The 19,755-nt window shown below is 44.3% G+C and overlaps 2 gene segments (V, D, J or C); both read left to right on the top strand.

The window, feature by feature from the left end:
• The window catches only part of LOC125914347 (immunoglobulin lambda variable 1-40-like), a 25,438-nt gene extending 24,919 nt beyond the window's left edge, over window positions 1-519 (top strand). The window contains 1 exon segment of the V gene segment in view: window positions 92-519. Coding sequence covers window positions 92-519 — 428 coding nt within the window.
• A 16,850-nt stretch (window positions 520-17,369) lies between these two features.
• LOC125914008 (immunoglobulin lambda variable 5-37-like) lies at window positions 17,370-18,808 on the top strand. The segment is given in 2 exon segments: window positions 17,370-18,126; window positions 18,248-18,808. Coding segments are annotated over 2 exon segments (318 nt in total).
• Window positions 18,809-19,755: the final 947 nt, after the last annotated feature.

Genomic DNA, 19,755 nt, shown 5'->3' on the forward strand with positions numbered 1-19,755 from the left:
AGGAAGTGGTCCAGGGAGGACACGTGGGCCTTGGATTCTCCTCTGGTGTCTAGATCCCAGCATCCCCTTCTCTTTGTCTCTCCCCTTCCAGGGTCCTGGGCCCAGTCTGAGCTGACTCAGCCGCCCTCAGTGTCTGGGGACCTGGGCCAGATTGTCACCATCTCCTGCGCTGGAAGTGCCAACAACATTGGTATAGTTGGTGTGAACTGGTACCAACAGCTTCCAGGAAAGGCCCCTAAACTCCTCATCTCTGCTAATAGCAATAAACTCTCAGGGGTTTCTGGTCGATTTTCTGGCTCCATGTCTGGCAACACAGCCTCCTTGACCATCACTGGGCTCCAGGCCAAGGACGAGGCTGATTATTACTGCATGTCTGCTGACTCTGTAGAAAGTGCTGACACAGTGCTCCAGGCCCGTGGGGAAGTGAGACAAAAACCTGCTCTCCCCACGCTGATGCGCTTTCCTTGTTCAGCTCCCACTGTCTGCAAACACAGCTGCTTCCCTAAAACAGAAGTCTGAAACCCAAACCAATGAACTTTCTCTTGAGTATGTGTCCTTGTCCTCTCAATTCAGACACCAAACCCTGTCCCTGTAGGAACACATTTTCTGTTTGATGTGAACTGAGCAGAAATTCCTGGATGCTGGGGCCGGTTTCCCTGGGGACAGAGTCCTTGAGGATTGTGCCTGCCTGCTGGCGCTGCCATAACATAATACCACACACTGGGTGAGAAAATCAAAAGATACTTATTTTCTCACAGTTTTGGAGGCTAAATGTCCAAATTCAAGGTGGTGGCAGGTTTGATGTCCCTGAGGTCTCTCTCCTTGTCTTGCAAATGGTTACATTCATCCTGGTTCCTCACATGGCATTTCCACGTGTGCTCACCCATGCTGTGTACCTCTTCTACAAAGTCTATGAAGTCACAGTGTGGGTTTCCATATAGGAATCAACGGGGACACAGTTCAGTCCATATCAAAGCACCAGGACAGAACCAGCGACACAGAGCATAGCTGTGTCTGACTCAGGATAGTCAACTGTCCACATGCTCTATGTGCGTGGCATTGAGAGAACCCTCACTACATGACCTATGTGGGCTCAGGGCTCAGATCACAGTACAGAAATGATAGGGAGGGTCCCCATGCTCACAGTGCTGACACCGTCTTGGGCAAAAAAGAGGACACATAAGCCAAATGTACTGTGTCTCACACTGACTTCCCACATGGGGAAAATGTGTCTGCAGTCCCAGGTAATGTCCACACAACATCATGTCTGGATGACAGAGATTGGCCCTTACGGACCCACTGGTAAGAAACCCAAGATTTGAGGATGACTGGATAAAACCACCCCACCCTCTGCCCTGACACCATCATGGCAACCGGGGAAGGGACACCTATTGCTTTGGGTAACACAGTGACTGTCTGGTGGGACCTGGACTCACTGACTAACCGTGTAGTTGGGAGAGTTGGGGTCCAGGTAGAAGAAAATGATGGAAGCTTCGCCAAAGAAGTCCCAGCCGCCTGTATCATCTTCCCTCCATCCTCCGTGTTGTTCAGGTCGGAGCATGGACTATGGACCATCTGCACAGGGGACACAGGCCAGGGTCTTTATGTCTCATAAAACTACAGCTCAGCTCCCAGACCATTCTCATGCCCCTGCATCAGATCAACTCCAGCCCAACACACCCTCAGTGGCACGAGTATGCAATGCAATGCAAACAGTCCCATGAGAAATAGAAAGCAGAAAATATATTCCTACTATGATGGCCTCCTATTCCCTGGGGTTGTTAGAAGGTACAAAGTTTTCCAGAAACCTTAATGGTGACCATTTCTAGACCACCACGCACCTGAGACCTTTTCTTTTGCTCTCACTCTGTCGGGTGAGGAACAGACTCAGGGGCCAGTACAGGAACCACTCTTTTGTCCACACAGTCCATATGGGACTACTCCTGCTCTCAGGCTCCCTCAGTCACCTCTGAGTCATTGCTGAGTGTTTCCACCTCACAGGGTCCTGGTCACAGGGAGTCAGATCACAGTCTGCCTGATTCCAATGCCACTGTGACTCTGCCTCTGAAAGACACAAAGCTTATTATTAACAGTCACAAATGAACTCTCCTGGTTATCCCACACTTGGAACTCTCTTTGTCAGTGTCCCACCTGAATGTTCTTTCTCTATTGATTAATGTCATGTTATATCTCCAGGCCTAGGGTCATTTCTTTTCCCAAATTCCACTCTTCTCCTTATCCCTCCTCCCCTTTCCACTAATCAGTTCATGAACCTATACCATCATCTCCTGTCTGTCGCCACAGTAATGTGGGGTGCATTGCAGGAAAAACACAGGGTCATTAAAGAAGGGTTTACTTCCTAGGAATCACTCTAGGATATGAGAAGTCATTCATTTTTTAAAGAATATTTTAATGTTTATTTATTTATTGAGAGAGAGACAGAGAGAGAGGGAGAGCATGAACAAGGGAGGGGCAGAGAGAGGGAGACAAAGAATCTGAAGCCGGTTCCAGGCTCTGAGCTGTCAGCACAGAACCTGATGTGGGGCTCAAAGTCATGAATCGTGAGTGAGACCTGAGCTAAAGTGGGGCACTTAACCAACTGAACCAGCCAGGAGCACCTAGAAAAGTCATTCTGCCCTTAAAGATTTCAGCCTCAAATGACTTTTTTTATATGTCAAATATTATTTTATTTATTTTTTTTAAATATTAAGTTTATTGTCAAATTGGTTTCCTTACAACACCCAATGCCCATCCCAACATGTCCCCTCCTCAATACCCATCACCCACCCTCCTCTCCCTCCCACCCCCATCAACCCTCACTTTGTTCTCAGTGTTTAGAGTCCCTTATGGTTTGCTTCCCTCCCTCTCTAACCCTTTTTTTTTTTCTTCCCCTTCCCCATGGTCTTCTGTTATGTTTCTCAGGGTCCACCTAAGAATAAAAACATATGGTATCTGTCTTTGTCTGCATGACTCATTTCACTTAGCATAACACTCTCCAGTTCCATCCACATGGCTACAAAAGGCCATTTTTCATTCTGTCTCTTTGCCACGTAATATCCCATTGTGTATATAAACCACAATTTCTTTATCCATTCATCAGTTGATGAACATTTAGGCTCTTTCCATGATTTGGCTATTGTTGAAAATGCTGCTATAAACATTGGGGTACAAGTGCCCCTAAGCATCAGCACTCCTGTATCCCTTGGGTATATTCCTAGCAGTGCTATTGCAGGGTCATAGGGTAGTTCTATTTTTAATTTTTTGAGAAACCTCCACACTGTTTTCAGAGAGCCTGCACCAGTTTGCATTCCCAAAACAGTGCAAGGGGGTTCCCGTTTCTCCACATCCTCGCCAGCATTTATAGTCTCCTGATTGGTTCATTTTAGCCACCCTGACTGGCGTGAGGTGGTATCTGAATGTGGTTTTGATTTGCATTTCCCTGATGAGGAATGACGTTGAGCATCTTTCCATGTGCCTGTTGGCCATCTGGATGTCTTCTTTAGAGAAGTGTCTATTCATGTTTTCTGCCCATTTCTTCACTGGGTTATTTGTTTTTCAGGTGTGTAGTTTGGTGAGCCCTTTATAGATTTTGGATACTAGCCCTTTGTTCGATATGTCATTTGCAAATATCTTTTCCCATTCAATTGGTTGCCTTTTAGTTTTGTTGATTGTTTCCTTTGCTGTGCAGAAGGTTTTTATCTTGATAAGGTCCCAATAGTTCATTTTTGCTTTTAATTCCCTTGCCTTTGGGGATGTGTCAAGTAAGAAATTGCTGCGGCTGAGGTCAGAGAGGTTTTTTCCTGCTTTCTTCTTTGGGGTTTTGATGGTTTCCTGTCTCACATTCAGGTCCTTTATCCATTTTGAGTTTATTTTTGTGAATGGTGTAAGAAAGTGGTGTAGTTTCTTCCTTCTCCACGTTGCTGTCCAGTTCTCCCAGCATTTGTTAAAGAGACTGTCTTTTTTCCATTGGATATTCTTTCCTGCTTTGTCAAAGATCAGTTGGCCATACTTTTGTGGGTCCAATTCTGGGGTTTCTATTCTATTCCATTGGTCTAAGTGTCTGCTTTTGTGCCAATACCATGCTGTCTGCATGATTACAGCTTTGTAGTAGAGGCTAAAGTCTGGGATTGTGATACCTCCCGCTTTGGTCTTCTTCTTCACAATTACTTTGGCTATTCGGGGCCTTTTGTGGTTCCATACAAATTTTAGGATTGCTTGTTCTAGCTTCGAGAAGAATGCTGGTGCAACTTTGATTGGGATTGCATTCAATGTGTAGATAGCTTTGGATAGTATTGACATTTTAACAATATTTATTCTTCCAGTCCCTGAGCACGGGATGTTTTTCCATTTCTTTATATCTTCTTCAATTTCCTTCATAAGCTTTCTATAGTTTTCAGCATACAGATCTTTTATATCTTTGGTTAGATTTATCCCTAGGTATTTTATGCTTCTTGGTGCAATTGTGAAGGGGATCAGTTTCTTTCTTTGTCTTTCTGTTGCTTCATTATTAGTGTCTAACAATGCAACTGATTTCTGTACATTGATTTTGTATCCTGCGAGTTTCCTGAATTCATGTATCAGTTCTAGCAGACTTTTGGTGGAGTCTATCGGGTTTTGCATGTATAATATCATGTCATCTGCAAAAAGTGAAAGCTTGACTTCGTCTTTGCCAGTTTTGATGCCTTTGATTTCCTTTTGTTGTCTGATTGCTGATGCTATCACTTCCAACACTATGTTAAACAACAGCAGTGAGAGTGGACATCCCTGTCACGTTCCTGATCTCAGGGGAAAGTCTCTCAGTTTTTCCCCATTGAGGATGATATTAGCTGTGGGCTTTTCATAAGTGGCTTTTATGATGTTTAAGTATGTTCCTTCTATCCCAGCATCTCGAGGGTTTTTGTTAGGAAAGGATGCTGAATTTTCTCAAATGCTTTTTCTGCATCAATTGACAGGATCATATGGTTCTTATCTTTTCTTTTATTAATGTCATGTATTACATTGATCGATTTACAAATGTTGAACCAGACCTGCAGCCCAGGAATGAATCCCACTTGGTCATGGTGTATAATTCTTTTTATATGCTTTCGAATTCAATGTGCTAGTACCTTATTGACAATTTTTGCATCCATCTTCATCAGGGATATTGGCCTGTAGTTCTCTTTTTTTGCTGGGTCTCTGGTTTAGGAATCCAAGTAATGCTGGCTTCATGGAATGAGTCTGTAATTTTTCCTTCCCTTTCTATTTTTTGGAATAGCTTGAGAAGGATAGGTAGTATCTCTGCTTTAAATGTCTGATAGAATTCCCCTGGGAAGCCATCTGCTCCTGGACTCATATTTGTTGGGAGATTTTTGATAAGTGATTCAATTTCTTCGCTGGTTATGGGTCTGTTCAAATTTTCAATCTTCCTGTTTGAGTTTTGGAAGTATGTGGGTGCTTAGGAATGTGTCCATTTCTTCCAGATTGTCCAGTTTGTTGGCATACAACTTTTCATAGTATTCCCTGATAATTGCTTGCATTTCTGAGGGATTGGTTGTAATAATTCCATTTTCATTCATGATTTTATCTATTTGGGTCATCTCTCTTTTCTTTTTGAGAATCCTGGCTAGAGGCTTATCAATTTTGTTTATTTTTCAAAAAAACCAACTCTTGGTTTCATTGATCTGCTCTACAGTTCTTTTAGATTCTGTATCATTTATTTCTGTTTTGATCTTTATTATTTCTCTTCTTCTGCTGGGTTTGGACTGTGTTTGCTGTTCTGCTTCTATTTCCCCTAGGTATGGGATTTTTCTTATTTCTGGAGATAGGCCTGGATTGCAATGTATTTTCCTCTCAACACTGCCTTCGCTGCATCCCAAAGCATTTGGATTGTTGTATTTTCATTTTCATTTGCTTCCATATATTTTTTGATTTCTTCTCTAATTGCCTGGTTGACCCATTCATTCTTTAGTAGGTTGTTCTTTAACCTCCATGCTTTCGGAGGTTTTCCAAACTTTTTCTTGTGGTGGATTTCAAGCTTCATAGCATTGTGGTCTGAAAGTATGCATGGTATGATCTGAATTCTTTTATACTTATGAAGGGCCATTTTGTGACCCATTATGTGATAGATCTTGGAGAATGTTCCATGTGCACTTGAGTAGAAAGTATATTCTGTTGCTTTGGGATGCAGAGTTCTAAATATATCTGTCAAGTCCATCTGATCCAATGTGTCATTCAGCGCCCTTTTTCCTTTATTGATCCTGTGCCTAGATGATCTATCCATTGTTGTAAGTGGAGTATTAAAGTCCCCTGCAATTACCACATTCTTATCAATTAGGTTGCTTATGTTTGTGATGAATTGTTTTATATATTTGGGGGCTCCCGTATTCAGCGCATAGACATTTATAATTGTTAGCTCTTCCTGATGTATACACTCTGTAATTATAATATAATGCCCTTCTTCATCTCTTGTTACAGCCTTTAATTTAAAGTCTAGTTTGTCTGATATAAGCATGGCTACTCCAGCTTTGTTTTGACTTCCAGCAGCATGATAGTTCTCCATCCCTTCACTTTCAATCTGAAGGTGTCCTCAGATCTAAAATGAGACTCTTGTAGACAGCAAAGAGATGGGTCTTGTTTTTTTACCCATTCTGATACCCTATGTCTTTTGGTTGGAGCATTTAGTCCATTTACATTCAATGTCATTATAGAAAGATAAGGGTTTAGAGTCATTGTGATGTCAGTAGGTTTCATGCTTGGAGTGATGTCTCTGGTACTTTGTGGTCCTTGCAACATTTCTCTCACAGAATCCCCCTTAGGATCTCTTGTAGGGCTGGTTTAGTGGTGATGAATTCCTACAGTTTTTGTTTGTTTGGGAAAACCTTTATCTCTCCTTCTATTCTGAATGACAGACCTGCTGGATAAAGGATTCTCAGCTGCATATTTTTTCTGTTCATCACATTGAAGATTTCCTGCCATTCCTTTCTGACCTGCCAAGGTTCAGTAGATAGATCTGTCACTAGTCTTATTGGTCTCCATTGATATGTTAGAGTGTGTTTATCTCTAGCTGCTTTCAGAATTTTCTCTTTATCCTTGTATTTTGCCAGTTTCACTATGATACGTTGGGCAGAAGATCCATTCAAATTACATCTGAAGGGAGTTCTCCGTGCCTCTTGGATGTCAATGCCTTTTTCCTTCCCCAGATCAGGGCAGTTCTCAGCTATGTTTTGTTCAAGTACACCTTCAGCCCCTTTCTCTTTTCCTCTTCTGGAATTCCTATTATATGGATATTGTTCCGTTTGATTGCATCACTTAGTTCTCTAATTCTCCCCTCATACTGCTGGATTTTTTTTTCTCTCTTTTTCTCAGCTTCCTCTTTTTCCATAATTTTATCTTCTAATTCACCTATTCTATCCTCTGCCTCTTCAATCCGGGCTGTGGTCGCCTCCATTTTATTTTGCACCTCATTTATAGCATTTTTTAGCTCTTCATGACTGTTTCTTAGTCCCTCGATGTCTGTAGCCATAGATTCTCTGCTGTCCTCTTTGCTTTCTTCAAGCCCTGTGATTAATTTTATGACTAGTATTTTAAATTCATGTTCCATTATATTGCTTAAATTGTTTTTGATCAATTTGTTAGCTGCCGCTCCTTCCTGGAGTTTCTTTTGAGGAGAATTCTTCCATTTTGTCATTTTGGATAGTCCGTGGGGTGGCACAGAACTGCAGGGCACTTCCCCTGTACTGTCTGGAGTAACTTGTGTTGGTGAGCGGGGCTGCAGTCACACCCAATGTCTGTTCCTAGTCAACCGCTGGCATCACAGCCAGACTGGTGTGTACCTTATCTTCCCCTCTGCCTGGGGCAGGACTCACTGTGGAGTGGTGTGGCCCCTGTCTGGGCTAATTGCACACTGCCAGGCTTGTGGTGCTGCTTGTATGGGATCTGGCGTATTAGCCCGGGTGGATCTGTAAGGTGCACCAGGGTGGGAGGGGCAGGCTCAGCTCAGTTTGCTGTCAGTGATCCCCTCCAGGAGGGGCCCTGCAGCACCAGGAGGGAAGCAGGCAGACCCGTCCAAGGGATGGACCCACAGAAGCACAGCGTTGGGTGTTTGCGCGGTGCATGCAAGTTCAGTGATGGCAACTGGTTCCCTTTGGGAGTTCGGCTGAGGATGGAAGAGGGAGATGGCGCTGGCCAGAGCATTTGTTCCCTGCGGAGCTGAGCTTTGTCTTCTGGGGCTCAACACCTCTCCCTCCTGGTATCCTTTTGCCCTCTCGCTCTCCGAGCAGGGTTATTGACCTTTAACATGCCAGATGTCAAGTCTGGCTGGCTGTCAGAACTCATGGAATCCAGCCCCTCTGCTTTTGCAAGCCACACTTGGGGGCTCTGCCTTGCCAGGCGCGCTGCCCCCAATCTGCCCCGGATCCCTCCCACCAGTCCGTGTAGTGTGCACCACCTGTCCCCCCTTCCTACCCTCTTCCATGGGCCACTTGTGTACGCTTGACTCTGGAGAGTCCATTCTGCTAGTCTTCTGGTCGTTTTATGGGTTATTTAGCAGATGTGGGTGGAATCTAAGTCATCAGCAGGCCGCGGTGAGCCCAGCATCTTCCTACGCAGCCAACTTCTCTGAACAGCCTGCCTGTATATATAAAATTCTAAAGATTCCACCAAAAAACTGTCAGAACCAAGAAATAAAGTCCGTAAAGTCACAGGATACAAAATCAATATACAGAACTCTGGTGCATTTCTATACACTGATAATGAAGCCACAGGAAGAGAAATTAAGAAATCAATCCCATTGAAAATTGAACCAAGAATAATAAGATACCCAAGAAGAAACTTAACCGAAGGGGTGAAAGACTTTTACCATGAAAACTCTAAAGCATTGATGAAAGAAATTGAAGATGACACAAGAAATGAACAAACATCCCTGCTCATGGATTGGTAGAACAAATATTGTTAAAATGTTTGTACTACCCAAATCGATCTACAGATTGAAGGCAATTCCTATCAAAATGCCAAAAGCCTTTTTCACAGAACTAGAACAGTCCAAAAATTTGTGTGCAACCACAAAAGTTCCCAAAGAGTGAAACAGTCTTGAAAAAGAAAACCAAAACTGGAGGTATCATCATTCCAGATTTCCATTTATATTAGAACACTGTAGTAATGGAAACGGTATGGTACTGGCACAAAACAAGATAACAAAATAAATGAAACAGAATAGAAAACCCAGAAATAAGCCCAAATAATATGACCAATCAATGTTTGACAAAGTAGGCAAGAATAAGCAATGGGAAAAAGACAGTCTTGTCAACAAATGGTGCTGGGAAAACTGGACAGCTACAGGTAAAAGAATGAAACCAGACCACTTTCTTTCACCATACACAAAAATAAACACAAAGTGGATTAAAGACCTACATGTGAGGCCTGAAACCATAACAATTCTAGAGAGAACTGGCAGTTATCTCTCTGACTTTGGCCTTAGCAACATTATTCTGGGGATATCTCCTCAGGCAAGGGAAATCAAAGAAAAAAATAAACTATTGGGACTACATCAAAATAAAAATCTTCTGCAGAATGAAGAAAGAAATCGACAGAACTAGAAGGAAACCTGTTGAATGGGATTAGTCAAGGTCACTAAGTTTTCCAAAGGAAGCCTGCATGCCATGGCGGACTGATTCATGGTTCCATGATTTTTCCCTCTGACCCCCTCTCAGAATGTAAAAGGCCTTCCCAGTCCCAGGCTCACCATAAAAGGGGATGAACTTGTTGCCCCTGTATTACAACAAAAGTTCTCCCTCTTCACCTTTATTCATTTTTCCTCTTAGGCAGCTGGTGACCCTGTGAGGGCCCCCATATTCTCTGTGGGCAACATCTCCATTTCAGTGACTGCTGCTCAGAAAGTGATGGGGACGAGGAGAGTCTGATACTTATAAGAATGTAGGCTGGAGAATGGCTCCTCCATCTACTCTGAAACTCTGTTCAGGGTGTTTTGAGAGTCCTTCGGTAGATGTTCACCATCCGTGAAGATGTTCACCATCCGTGATGGGGAGTAAGGACTCCCTTTGGATACATCTCTTCTTATTTCAGGGAAGTCACAAAATACATATGACATATATTTGCATCTAACAAACGATTGCAATAACGAGGAAATGTAGGGCATAGACTTCTTTATACATATTCCTTTCTACTGCAAATGGAAGGTGATTTAAGGAGAGAACTATTTGTTTGTTTTTAATTTAAAAGATAAGACTTCACAATAGCAAAGAAACAATCTCAATTTTAAAAATGCAGATTATCTCAACAAAGGTGATATTCATGTGATATAAATATGCTTGAGAAAACCTGTTCAACATCATATGTCAGTAAGAAATTGCACAAAAACACAACAATGACATAGTATTACATACCCATTAGAATGGCCAAAATGAAAACCACAGATGACACCAACGTCTGGTCAGGATGTGGAGCAACGGAACTCTATTTCATTGGTGAGGGGAATTCAGGATGGTACAGCTACTTTGGAAAAGAGTTTGGCAATTTCTTTTAAAACTGAAGATTCTCTGAATTCTTGCCATTTGCAACAAACATGGATGGAACTAGAGGGTAGTATGCTAAGCGAAATTAGCCAGAGAATACCAATATAAAATGATTTCACTCACATGGGGAATGTAAGATACAAAACAGATGAACACAAGGGAAGGGAAGCTAAAATAATATAAAAACAGGGAGGGGTACAAAACATAAGAGGCTCTTAAATATAGAGAACAACCTAAGGGTTGCTGGAGGTGTTGTAGGAGGGGGGATAGGCTAAATGGACAAGGGGCATTAAGAAGACATTTGTTGGGATGAGCACGGCTTGTTCTATATAGGGATAAACCACTGGACCTTACTCCCCAAATCATGATTATTGCTAACTAACTTGGATGTAATTAAAAAAAAAATTTTTTACACCCAAAAATGAAAACCAAACAAACAAAACCCCGGATCATTGTCTTGCTTTAAAATCCAGGGATCATGCATCTCTGCATTTACCTAAAGGAGTTAAAAACAATGTGTACAAAAAAACCCTGCACATGTATGTGGACAGTGGCTTTATGCATAACTGCCCACACCTGGCAGCAGCCAATCGCAATGTCTTTCAGGAGGTGACAGGTGAGTAAACCCCAACGATAGAATATTGATCAGGGCTACAAAGATATGAGGCACCAAGACATAAAAAGACACGGAGGACATTTTGTTGCACGTTGCTAAATGAAAGCAGCCAACGCGTAATGGCTGCATGCTGTGTGACTCCAAGGATGTAACATTCTCCAAAAAGACAAATCTATTTAGACAATAAAAGAATTAGTGGTTGCAAGGGGTTGAGCATAGGGAAGGATGCACAACTGGAGCACAGAGGTTTTTTGTGGGAGTGGAAGCGTTCTTTGTGGTTCTAAAATGGACACATATCAGTGTACAGGTCTTGAACCTAAAGTGAACAACGTCAAGAGTGAGCTTTGCTGTTGTAAATACAGACTTTGGGTGACAATGACTTGTCAGTGTTGCTTCATGGTGTATAACAAGTGACCACACTCAGGCTAGAGTTGGATGATGAGAAAGACATGGTGGTGGAGGGGGTTGGTGTATTTGGGAACTCTGGAATTTCCACTAAATTCTTCTGTGACAATAAATCATAAAGTTTATTGATGTTTTTAAGTATTCAGTGGGCAAGACCAAACATATGGGCATGTCTGGGTCTCGGGCAGCAGGGGGCGCTGTGGCCTGTCTCTGAGACTTGTGTGCTGTGATCCCAGCTGGGAGCCACCTGGCTCTGGTTCTCACTGTGGCTTAGCCTCTGGGTGCTCACAGGCCCTTGGGGAGCCCCAGGTCAGGCCCACAGCTTTAGCTCCATCCCCTCCTGGGGTGAGATTTCCAGACAAGGGTCAGCTTCAGGGTTCAGGCTGGGGCTGGCCAGCCAGGGGGAGGGGGCTGGTTTGCATGAAGGGTTTCTCCCTCCCTTTGGGCTGCTGGAGGAAATAAGAGAGACTCTGGGAACCTGGCTGAGGGACATTGAGGACACACTGCTGAGCAGGGGTCTCCACCATGGCCTGGGCTCCTCTCTTGCTCACACTGCTGGCTCACTGCACAGGTGGCTGGAGGCTGGGATCAGGGCTGGAGACGAGAGGGCTGTGGAACCATGTATGGGCCCTGTCAACTGACCCCTCTCACTCACCCCATGTCTATCTTCTGACTTGCAGCGTCCTGGGCCCATTCGGTGGTGACTCAGCCATCTGCAGTGTCCAAGCCTGTGAATAAGACTGTTACCATCTCCTGCATGGGAAGCAGCAGCAATGTTGGGGCTGGAGGTGTGTCCTGGTACCAGCACCACCCAGGCAGTGTCCCCAACGTTGTCATCTATGGTAGCAGTGCTCGGCCTGCTTGGGTCCCATCTAGATTCTCAGGCTCCAGGTCAGGGGAGGTGGCCTCCCTTAGTATCTCTAGCCTCCAGGTTGAGGATGAGGCTGATTATTACTGCTCAGTGTGGGACCACAGTCTCAAAGCTCACACTGCTCCAGGCCTGTGGGGAAGGGAGACCCAAACCTGCTGTCCCCTCAGCAATGGGACTTCCTGTGAAGCTCACACCCCTTGGCCAACACAGCTGCTTCTTTGTCCGTTTCTTGTAATAGTGGAGTCTTAGACAAGTCTAGGGAATTTTGTCTAGAAATAATGTCCTTGTTCTCTCCAATTGTGCCCGTAAACCCAGCCCCACTCTGCAAACATCGTCTGATTTTCTTCCGTTGGGCAGGATTTACTGCACACCTGGGGGCAGGCTGTCCTGGGAACTGAGTCCCCGTTGGGTAGACCCCGGCAGATCCCATGTGCTCCTGTTCTGGATAGGTGACTGTACAGAAATCTGTCCCTCCACACCGTCTGTTGAACACCAAGTATGTGCCAGGCATGACCCTTGGGCTTAAGTACAGCGTGAGTGCGCTAGGGACAATCTATGTCCTCATGTTGCTGAAAATGTCCTGGGAGAGAAAGAGGACAAAGAAGTATGAATAGCAACACAAATAAGATGTTTCTGGAGTGTCAACAAGGGTGAGGCAGTTAGGTGAACCTGGAACATTGGAGGGGTTGACAGGAAACTCCAGAATCAGATGTGCTGTGATGATGTCTCAGTGCTGCATAGATGATCAAGGAGCCAGAGAGGAGCGTGAGGAGGGGACCTGGCAGAGGCTGTTGACTGTGTCCCCATCAGACCCCTCCTCCTCAGGTCAGGGGTCCAGCAGAACTGAATGGCAACATGCAGAAGAATGAAACTGGACCTCTTTCTTTCACCATACACAACAATAAATCCAAAATGTATGGAAGACTATATGTGAGACAGGAAACCATCAAAATCCTAGAAGAGAACACAGGCCTAAACTCTTTGACCTTGGCTGGAGAAACTTCTTATGAGACACATTGCTGAAGGCAAGAAAGCAAACGCAAACATGAATTACTGGGACTTCATCAAGACAAAACGCTTCTGCACAGCAAACAATCAACAAAATGAAAAGGCAGCCTAGAGGATGGGAGAAGGTATATGCAAAAAACATATCTGATAATAGGTTAGTATCCAAAATCCATAAAGAATTTTTCAACCTCAACACCCCAAAAACAAATAACCCATTTAAGAAATGGGCAGAAGACATGAATAGACACTTTTACAAAGAAGTCATCCAGATGGCTAACAGATACTCAACATCACTCGTCCTCAGGGAAATAAAAATGAAAACCACATGAGAATCCACCTCATACCTGTCAGAATGGCTACAATTAAAAACACAAGGAATAACAGGTGTTGTCAAGGATGCAGAGAAAGGGGACCCTCTTGCATTGTTTATGGGAATGCAAACTGGTGTAGTCACTCTAGAGAAGAGTACGGATATTTCTCAAGAAACTAAAAATAGGAATACCCTATGATCCAGCAATTGTACTATTAGTTCTTTACCCAAAAGATACAAAAGTATAGGTTGAAAGGGGTACATGCACCCCAATGTTTATAGTAGCTTTATTAACAATAGCCAAACTACGGAGAGAGCTCAAATGTCCATCACCTGATAAATGGATAAGGACACGGTCTGTATCTGCAAAGGAATATTACTCATCCATCAAAAAAAAATGAAATCTTGTCATTTGCAATGACATGGATGGAGCTAGAATGTTTCATGCTGAGTGAAATAAGTGAATCAGGGAAAGAAAAATACTGCATGATTTCACTCGTATCTGGAATTTAAGAAGCAAAACAGATGGACATATGGGGAAGGGGGTGAATAGAAGAGAGGGAAACCAACCTCTCAATGATAGAGAACAAAGTAGGAGCTGACAGAGGGAAGTAGGTAGGAGATGGGCTAGATGTGTGATGGGTATTAAGGAGGGCACTTGTGATGAGCACTGGGTGTTGTATGTAAGTGATGAAATCAATGAATTCTACTCCTGAAACTAATATTGCATTGTATCTTAACTACCTAAAATTCAAATGAAAAAAATTTAAAAAATTAAATAAAGCCAAAATCACGAAAATAAATAAAAAAGATAAACTGTGGTTTGAGACCAATCTCAGGAAAGTTTGGCTACAAAATCACCCACATTCTCTTAAATTCAGCCCCCTCAATCCTATTCCTGGTGGGGAAACATTGTAGGATTTTCTCATATTAAGGAGAGATACCAGGGTGCCGGGCGCAGGCTGCCCTGAAGACAGTGTCTGTGACAGATCAGGATAGAACCAGAGACACAGCGTCCACCTATGTCTAATTGAGGGTAGAGCACTGTCCAGATATTGTGCATCCACACCACTTTCTGAACACCTAATATATGTTACACCTGAGTCTAGGATGTGGGACACATCTGGACATGACAGGAAGGGTCCCCATGCTCAGGGAGCTGACAGTGTCTGGGGGAAGAGAGGACACAGAAGTTAAACATGTCTTGAAGGAAAGCTATGTCCCAGCAGCATGAGGAGGGTTGAGGTCAGTTCAGTGGAGCTGGAGCATTGGAGGGGTGAACAGGGAACCCCAGAACCTGATGTTTGGTAATGACATCCTAGTTCCGCATAGATGATGAAGGGACAGGAGGGGAGCATGAAGCTGTGACCCAGCAGGGGCTGTGGAGTCTGTCCCAGTCAGACTACGAGTACTGGACAAGGGATTGAGTGGGGATGAAAGTCAGGGTCCTCATGACTTGGAAGAAGCAGGGACTGAGGATAGGGATTTGAAGGAGGGGAACCTGGTAGGGGGCTTGGGAACTGTGTGTGTGTGTGTGGGGGGCTCCATCAGCTGGAACAGTGTGGGAACCTATCTCTGATGAAGGAGGACTTCTACCTCATGTTTCCAGGAAATAAGATCAGCCCCTGACATAGGGAACTGTACATCAGGAGTCCTAGGAATTCACATGTTTGCTTACTCTTGTCTGACCCTTCATGAAACTTCATGTGGGTCTATTGTTGGTGGGGGGGAGAGTATTTCCTGAGTTCTTCAGGGTCCTTCTAGCTGGAATATGAATCACATTTACATTTGGCAAATTAGCTGGAGAAAATGAAATTTAATAGCCTACATAAAGGGAATCCACAAAGACACGGAAGATTCCAAAGACAGGCAACATGACACTTATATGAATAAAGGAGGTAGGGGTCTCAGGTTCAAAGAGGAGAAAGACCATTTTTCACAGGAAGGCTAGAGGAGATGCCAGGAAAACAAAGATAGATTGCTCCTCTATCTATCTGTCTATCTATCTATCTATCTATCTCATCTATCTATCTCTTCTATCCATCTCATCTATCTCTCTGTCTCTGCATCTCTCTATCTTATCTATCTAGCTATGTATCTATCATCTATCATCTATCTATCAACCTATCTATCAATCTATCTATCATCTATCTGTCTATTGTCTATCATCTATTTATTTATATTAGGTTTTAAAAGATTATTTATTTCTTTTAAGAGAGAGAGAGAAGGAGAGGGCAGAGAAAGAGGGAGAGAGAGAGAATCTCAAGCAGGCTCCACACTGTCAGTGCCGAGCCCAGTGTGGGGCTCAATCTCATGAACAGCAAGATCATGACTTTATCTGGAATCAAGAGTAGCCCACTGAACTAAATGAGCCACTTAGGGACCCACTCTACTATTGAGGTACATGTCATAGGTAAAGAGGAACACGAGTTGATAGTTCTCTTCCTGATACAAGCGGGCAGTTTGGGGGAAGGTATAGAACTTTTCCTAAATATGCTGAGTTTTATTTGCTTTTAACTTGAAATAATGCTCATGCCAAAATGACCCATCTCGGGGTAAAACCCATGTTGGGGCAGCCTATTCCTGGCCAGTTTCCTCCCTCCTCTGAAACTTCCCTGAGATTGCACATGTTAAAGGTTGGGCTGGTAGATTGCTCAGTTTCTTGAACCTCCCCCGACAACAGGCCAGTTTAGTTAAACTCATTTCAGGAGGGGGTGATGCGAGTGCGTTCTCCAAGTAAGGCCTGTGCTTCAAGAATTCAGGTATTAGGAGGCACTTCTATGGAAACAAACAAAAATGATGGTTAAAGATTGGATCAAATTATAAAGCAGTTCCTGAGTTTAAATTATGATATTGCTAAAGGATAATGAATGTACGAGTGTAAGTGTGTGTAATGTGATGGTGGGGGGGAGAGCAAATGTGGAAACACGTTAATTGGGCAATCTGGTCGAGGGAATGTGAGAGCTCTTTATATTCTGGCAATTTTTCTGTTAAATGACATTATTTCAAATGCATCATTTAATACAAATTGTAAAATGGACAAAAACAAACAAACACAACTTTTGTTCAATGAACCAAAATCCTGATAAGCATAGGAAATATTTTGGCAAAACACAGTGCTTGTTTTCTAGGCAGATAATGTCAAAAGTGAATAAAATTGTTTGTTTACCATTTTTTGGTAATAGCAGACCAAGAGTTCAAGACCGTTGAGTCCTTTTAAACAAGTGAAAGCAATTTTAATTTTACATCCATGTATCTTGACATTAAAATTCACTTATTCTCTTGAAGGTTCTGAATTTTAACCAGTACTAACCACGTTATCAAATTCCATTCCGGATTCCTTTTCCAAAATCCTAGTACAATGTTCTCTTCTACATTTAGATTTTTAAAGTTTGTTCATTTATGTTCATTTTTTATTACAAATTTTTTAGGCGTTTATTCATTTTTGAGATACAGAGTGAGGAAGAGGCAGAGAGTGGGAGACACAGAATCCGAAGCAGGTTCTAGGCTTTGAGTGGTCAGCACAGAGCCCTCGGCAGGACTCCAACTCAGGAACTGTGAGGTCATAATCTGAGCCAAAGTCGGACACTTAACCCACTGAGCCAGCCAGGAGCCCCTATTTATTTCTCTCTGAGAGGAGGTTGCAGAGAGAGAGAGAGAGAAAGAGAGAGGGAGGGAGAGAGAGTCCCAAGCAACTCCCTGCTCAGTGCAGAGTCCAATTTAGGTCTGGATCCCAGGACTCTGAGATCATGACCTGAGCCAATACCAAGATTCACAGGCTCCATTGGGTCAGGACTGCATGTGTCCCTCCCGTTAGATGCGCCCCCCCCCCCACCCTTCACAGGGGAAACCTGATCAGTGACAGCACAACAGGACCTATCTCTTTCCCAGGAGGGTCATTCTCAGGTTATGGAAACACAGGCATCAGGGAAGCCAGAGGTGGGAAAGGAGAGGTTCACCCAGAGACCAGCAGGGGGCACTGTGACACTGTGTCTGGGGGTTTCTGCAGGACGGGGGCTTCCAGCTGAGCAGTATTCTCCTGACAGAAAGCAAGGACTGGGCCCCTTGCCTCCAGTGGGGCCAGGGCAGGTATGTCCGCTCAGGACCTGAAGGAGTCCCTGGACCTGGGGTTGTGTGTGGTCCCCACAGCTGCTGCTTCCAGGCCCACCCAGGGGGAACGCAGTGCATCAGGAAGTCTCCGTGTCCAAGGGCCACAGACCCTGTGTGTGCACATGGAGAAGAGGGAGGGGTGGGTCTAATTTGCATGAGCAGCCCCTCCTCTGTGACCCTGTGGACAGGGGATAAGACAGGCCAGGGGCAGTCCAGCCCCAGCTCTTCGGCCTAAGAAGGGGGTGTGTCACCATGGCCTGGATCCCCGTCTTCCTCGTGCTCCTCTGTCACTGCACAGGTAGGGACAGGATGCAGGGCACCAGGGTGGACCCGCAGCCAGAGTCAAATCCCTGTGGCTCAGCTCCCTAATCTCATGTACCCTGTCCCTTGTCTTCCGTCTGCTGTGTCTGTATTTGCAGGTTCCCAGTCCCAGCCTGTTGTGACTCAGCCAGCCTCCCTCTCTGCATCTCTGGGAGCCACAGCCAGACTCACCTGCACCCTGAGCATGGACATCAATGTTGGAGGCTACTACATATACTGGTACCAACAGAATCCAGGGAGCCCTCCCCGGTATCTCCTGTACTACTACTCAGACTCCAGTACACAGTTGGGACCTGGCGTCCCCAGCCGCTTCTCCGGATCCAAAGATGCCTCAGCCAATTCTGGGCTTCTGCTCATCTCTGGGCTGTAGCCTGAGGACGAGGCTGACTATTACTGTGCAATCGGGCACAGTAGTGCTGGTCACAGTGACACAGACATATGGGGAAGTGGGACAAATATCTCAGCCTGCTCACATCCCTGCACTCTGACCTCTTCCAGTTGAAAATAACTTGAATGCACACTGACTGTCTTTGGAAGTAGCTTCTAGGTCACAATACCCTTCCTCCTCCCAGTGTCCAACTCAACTTCTTTGTACTGTCATGAAAACAAACAAGCCAACAAACAAACAGGCATCAAAGAAACCCACGACAATGCCGACATTTTGCCTGGTCGTTAAAGTGTAAAACTCAGAGAGTGTTGAGCTGGCCCTTTTTCTCTTTACAAAGACACATCCACTGTCTTAGTTTTCTGATCAGAGTCTGGACCATCGCGGCAGGTGGACAGTCCTCCAGAATGTGGAGTCTGTTCCCCCAGGGGTTGGGGCAGAGGCTCCCTTCCCTCCAGGTTCCTGTGCTCAGAGCTGGCTGAATAGCTGTGTGTTCCAGGTAGGATGTGCTAAATTAAGATTGGTGCCGAGGGAGGACTCAGAACAGAAGAAATAGCAGGCACAGAGCTGGCTGGGCATCCAGGCTAGCTACTTGCCCCTTAAATTGTGATGTCAGGGTAGGGTGATTAGCCAGGGGAGAAACTTTAGGTGTCAGCAAAACTCTCAGTAGTGCTTATGAAGGTAACATGCAGCGCTCCTTAATTGCTACAAAATGCTGGGTCTGCTCTTGGGAAGGTGGGAAGTATATCCCACAGATGTGAATTTACCAAAGCGGACACCATCAGGGACTTTGGGTACCCCTGTGGCTGGTTTCATGAACTCCCAGGCCCTGACTCTGTCCTCCTCTCTTCTCCTGTGACATCAGGGCTCATCAGTGATCCAAGCAGCAGGGAGGCTGTGGGGCGACAGTGCAGGATGTCCCCTATCTGTGCACAAAGAAGTCCAGCCCTGTGTCTTTCCCGAAGGAAGTTCTTCCATCTGTGACAACATGGACGAACCTGCCAGATATTACCCTAGGAGGAATAAGCCCTACAGAGAAAGAAAAAATGCTATATGATCTCATTTATATGTGGAATTTACAAGAAAAATAATTTTAAAAATTACTGTCAAGTTTTACTGATGACGATGAATTAGAATAGGGTAACACATACCAGGACAAGAAGGGTATTTGTATAAGTACAGCTTCTTACATATAATTTGATTTTGAACTGATAATTTATA

Source organism: Panthera uncia (assembly GCF_023721935.1).
Source record: "Panthera uncia isolate 11264 chromosome D3 unlocalized genomic scaffold, Puncia_PCG_1.0 HiC_scaffold_8, whole genome shotgun sequence".
NCBI lineage: Eukaryota > Metazoa > Chordata > Mammalia > Carnivora > Felidae > Panthera > Panthera uncia.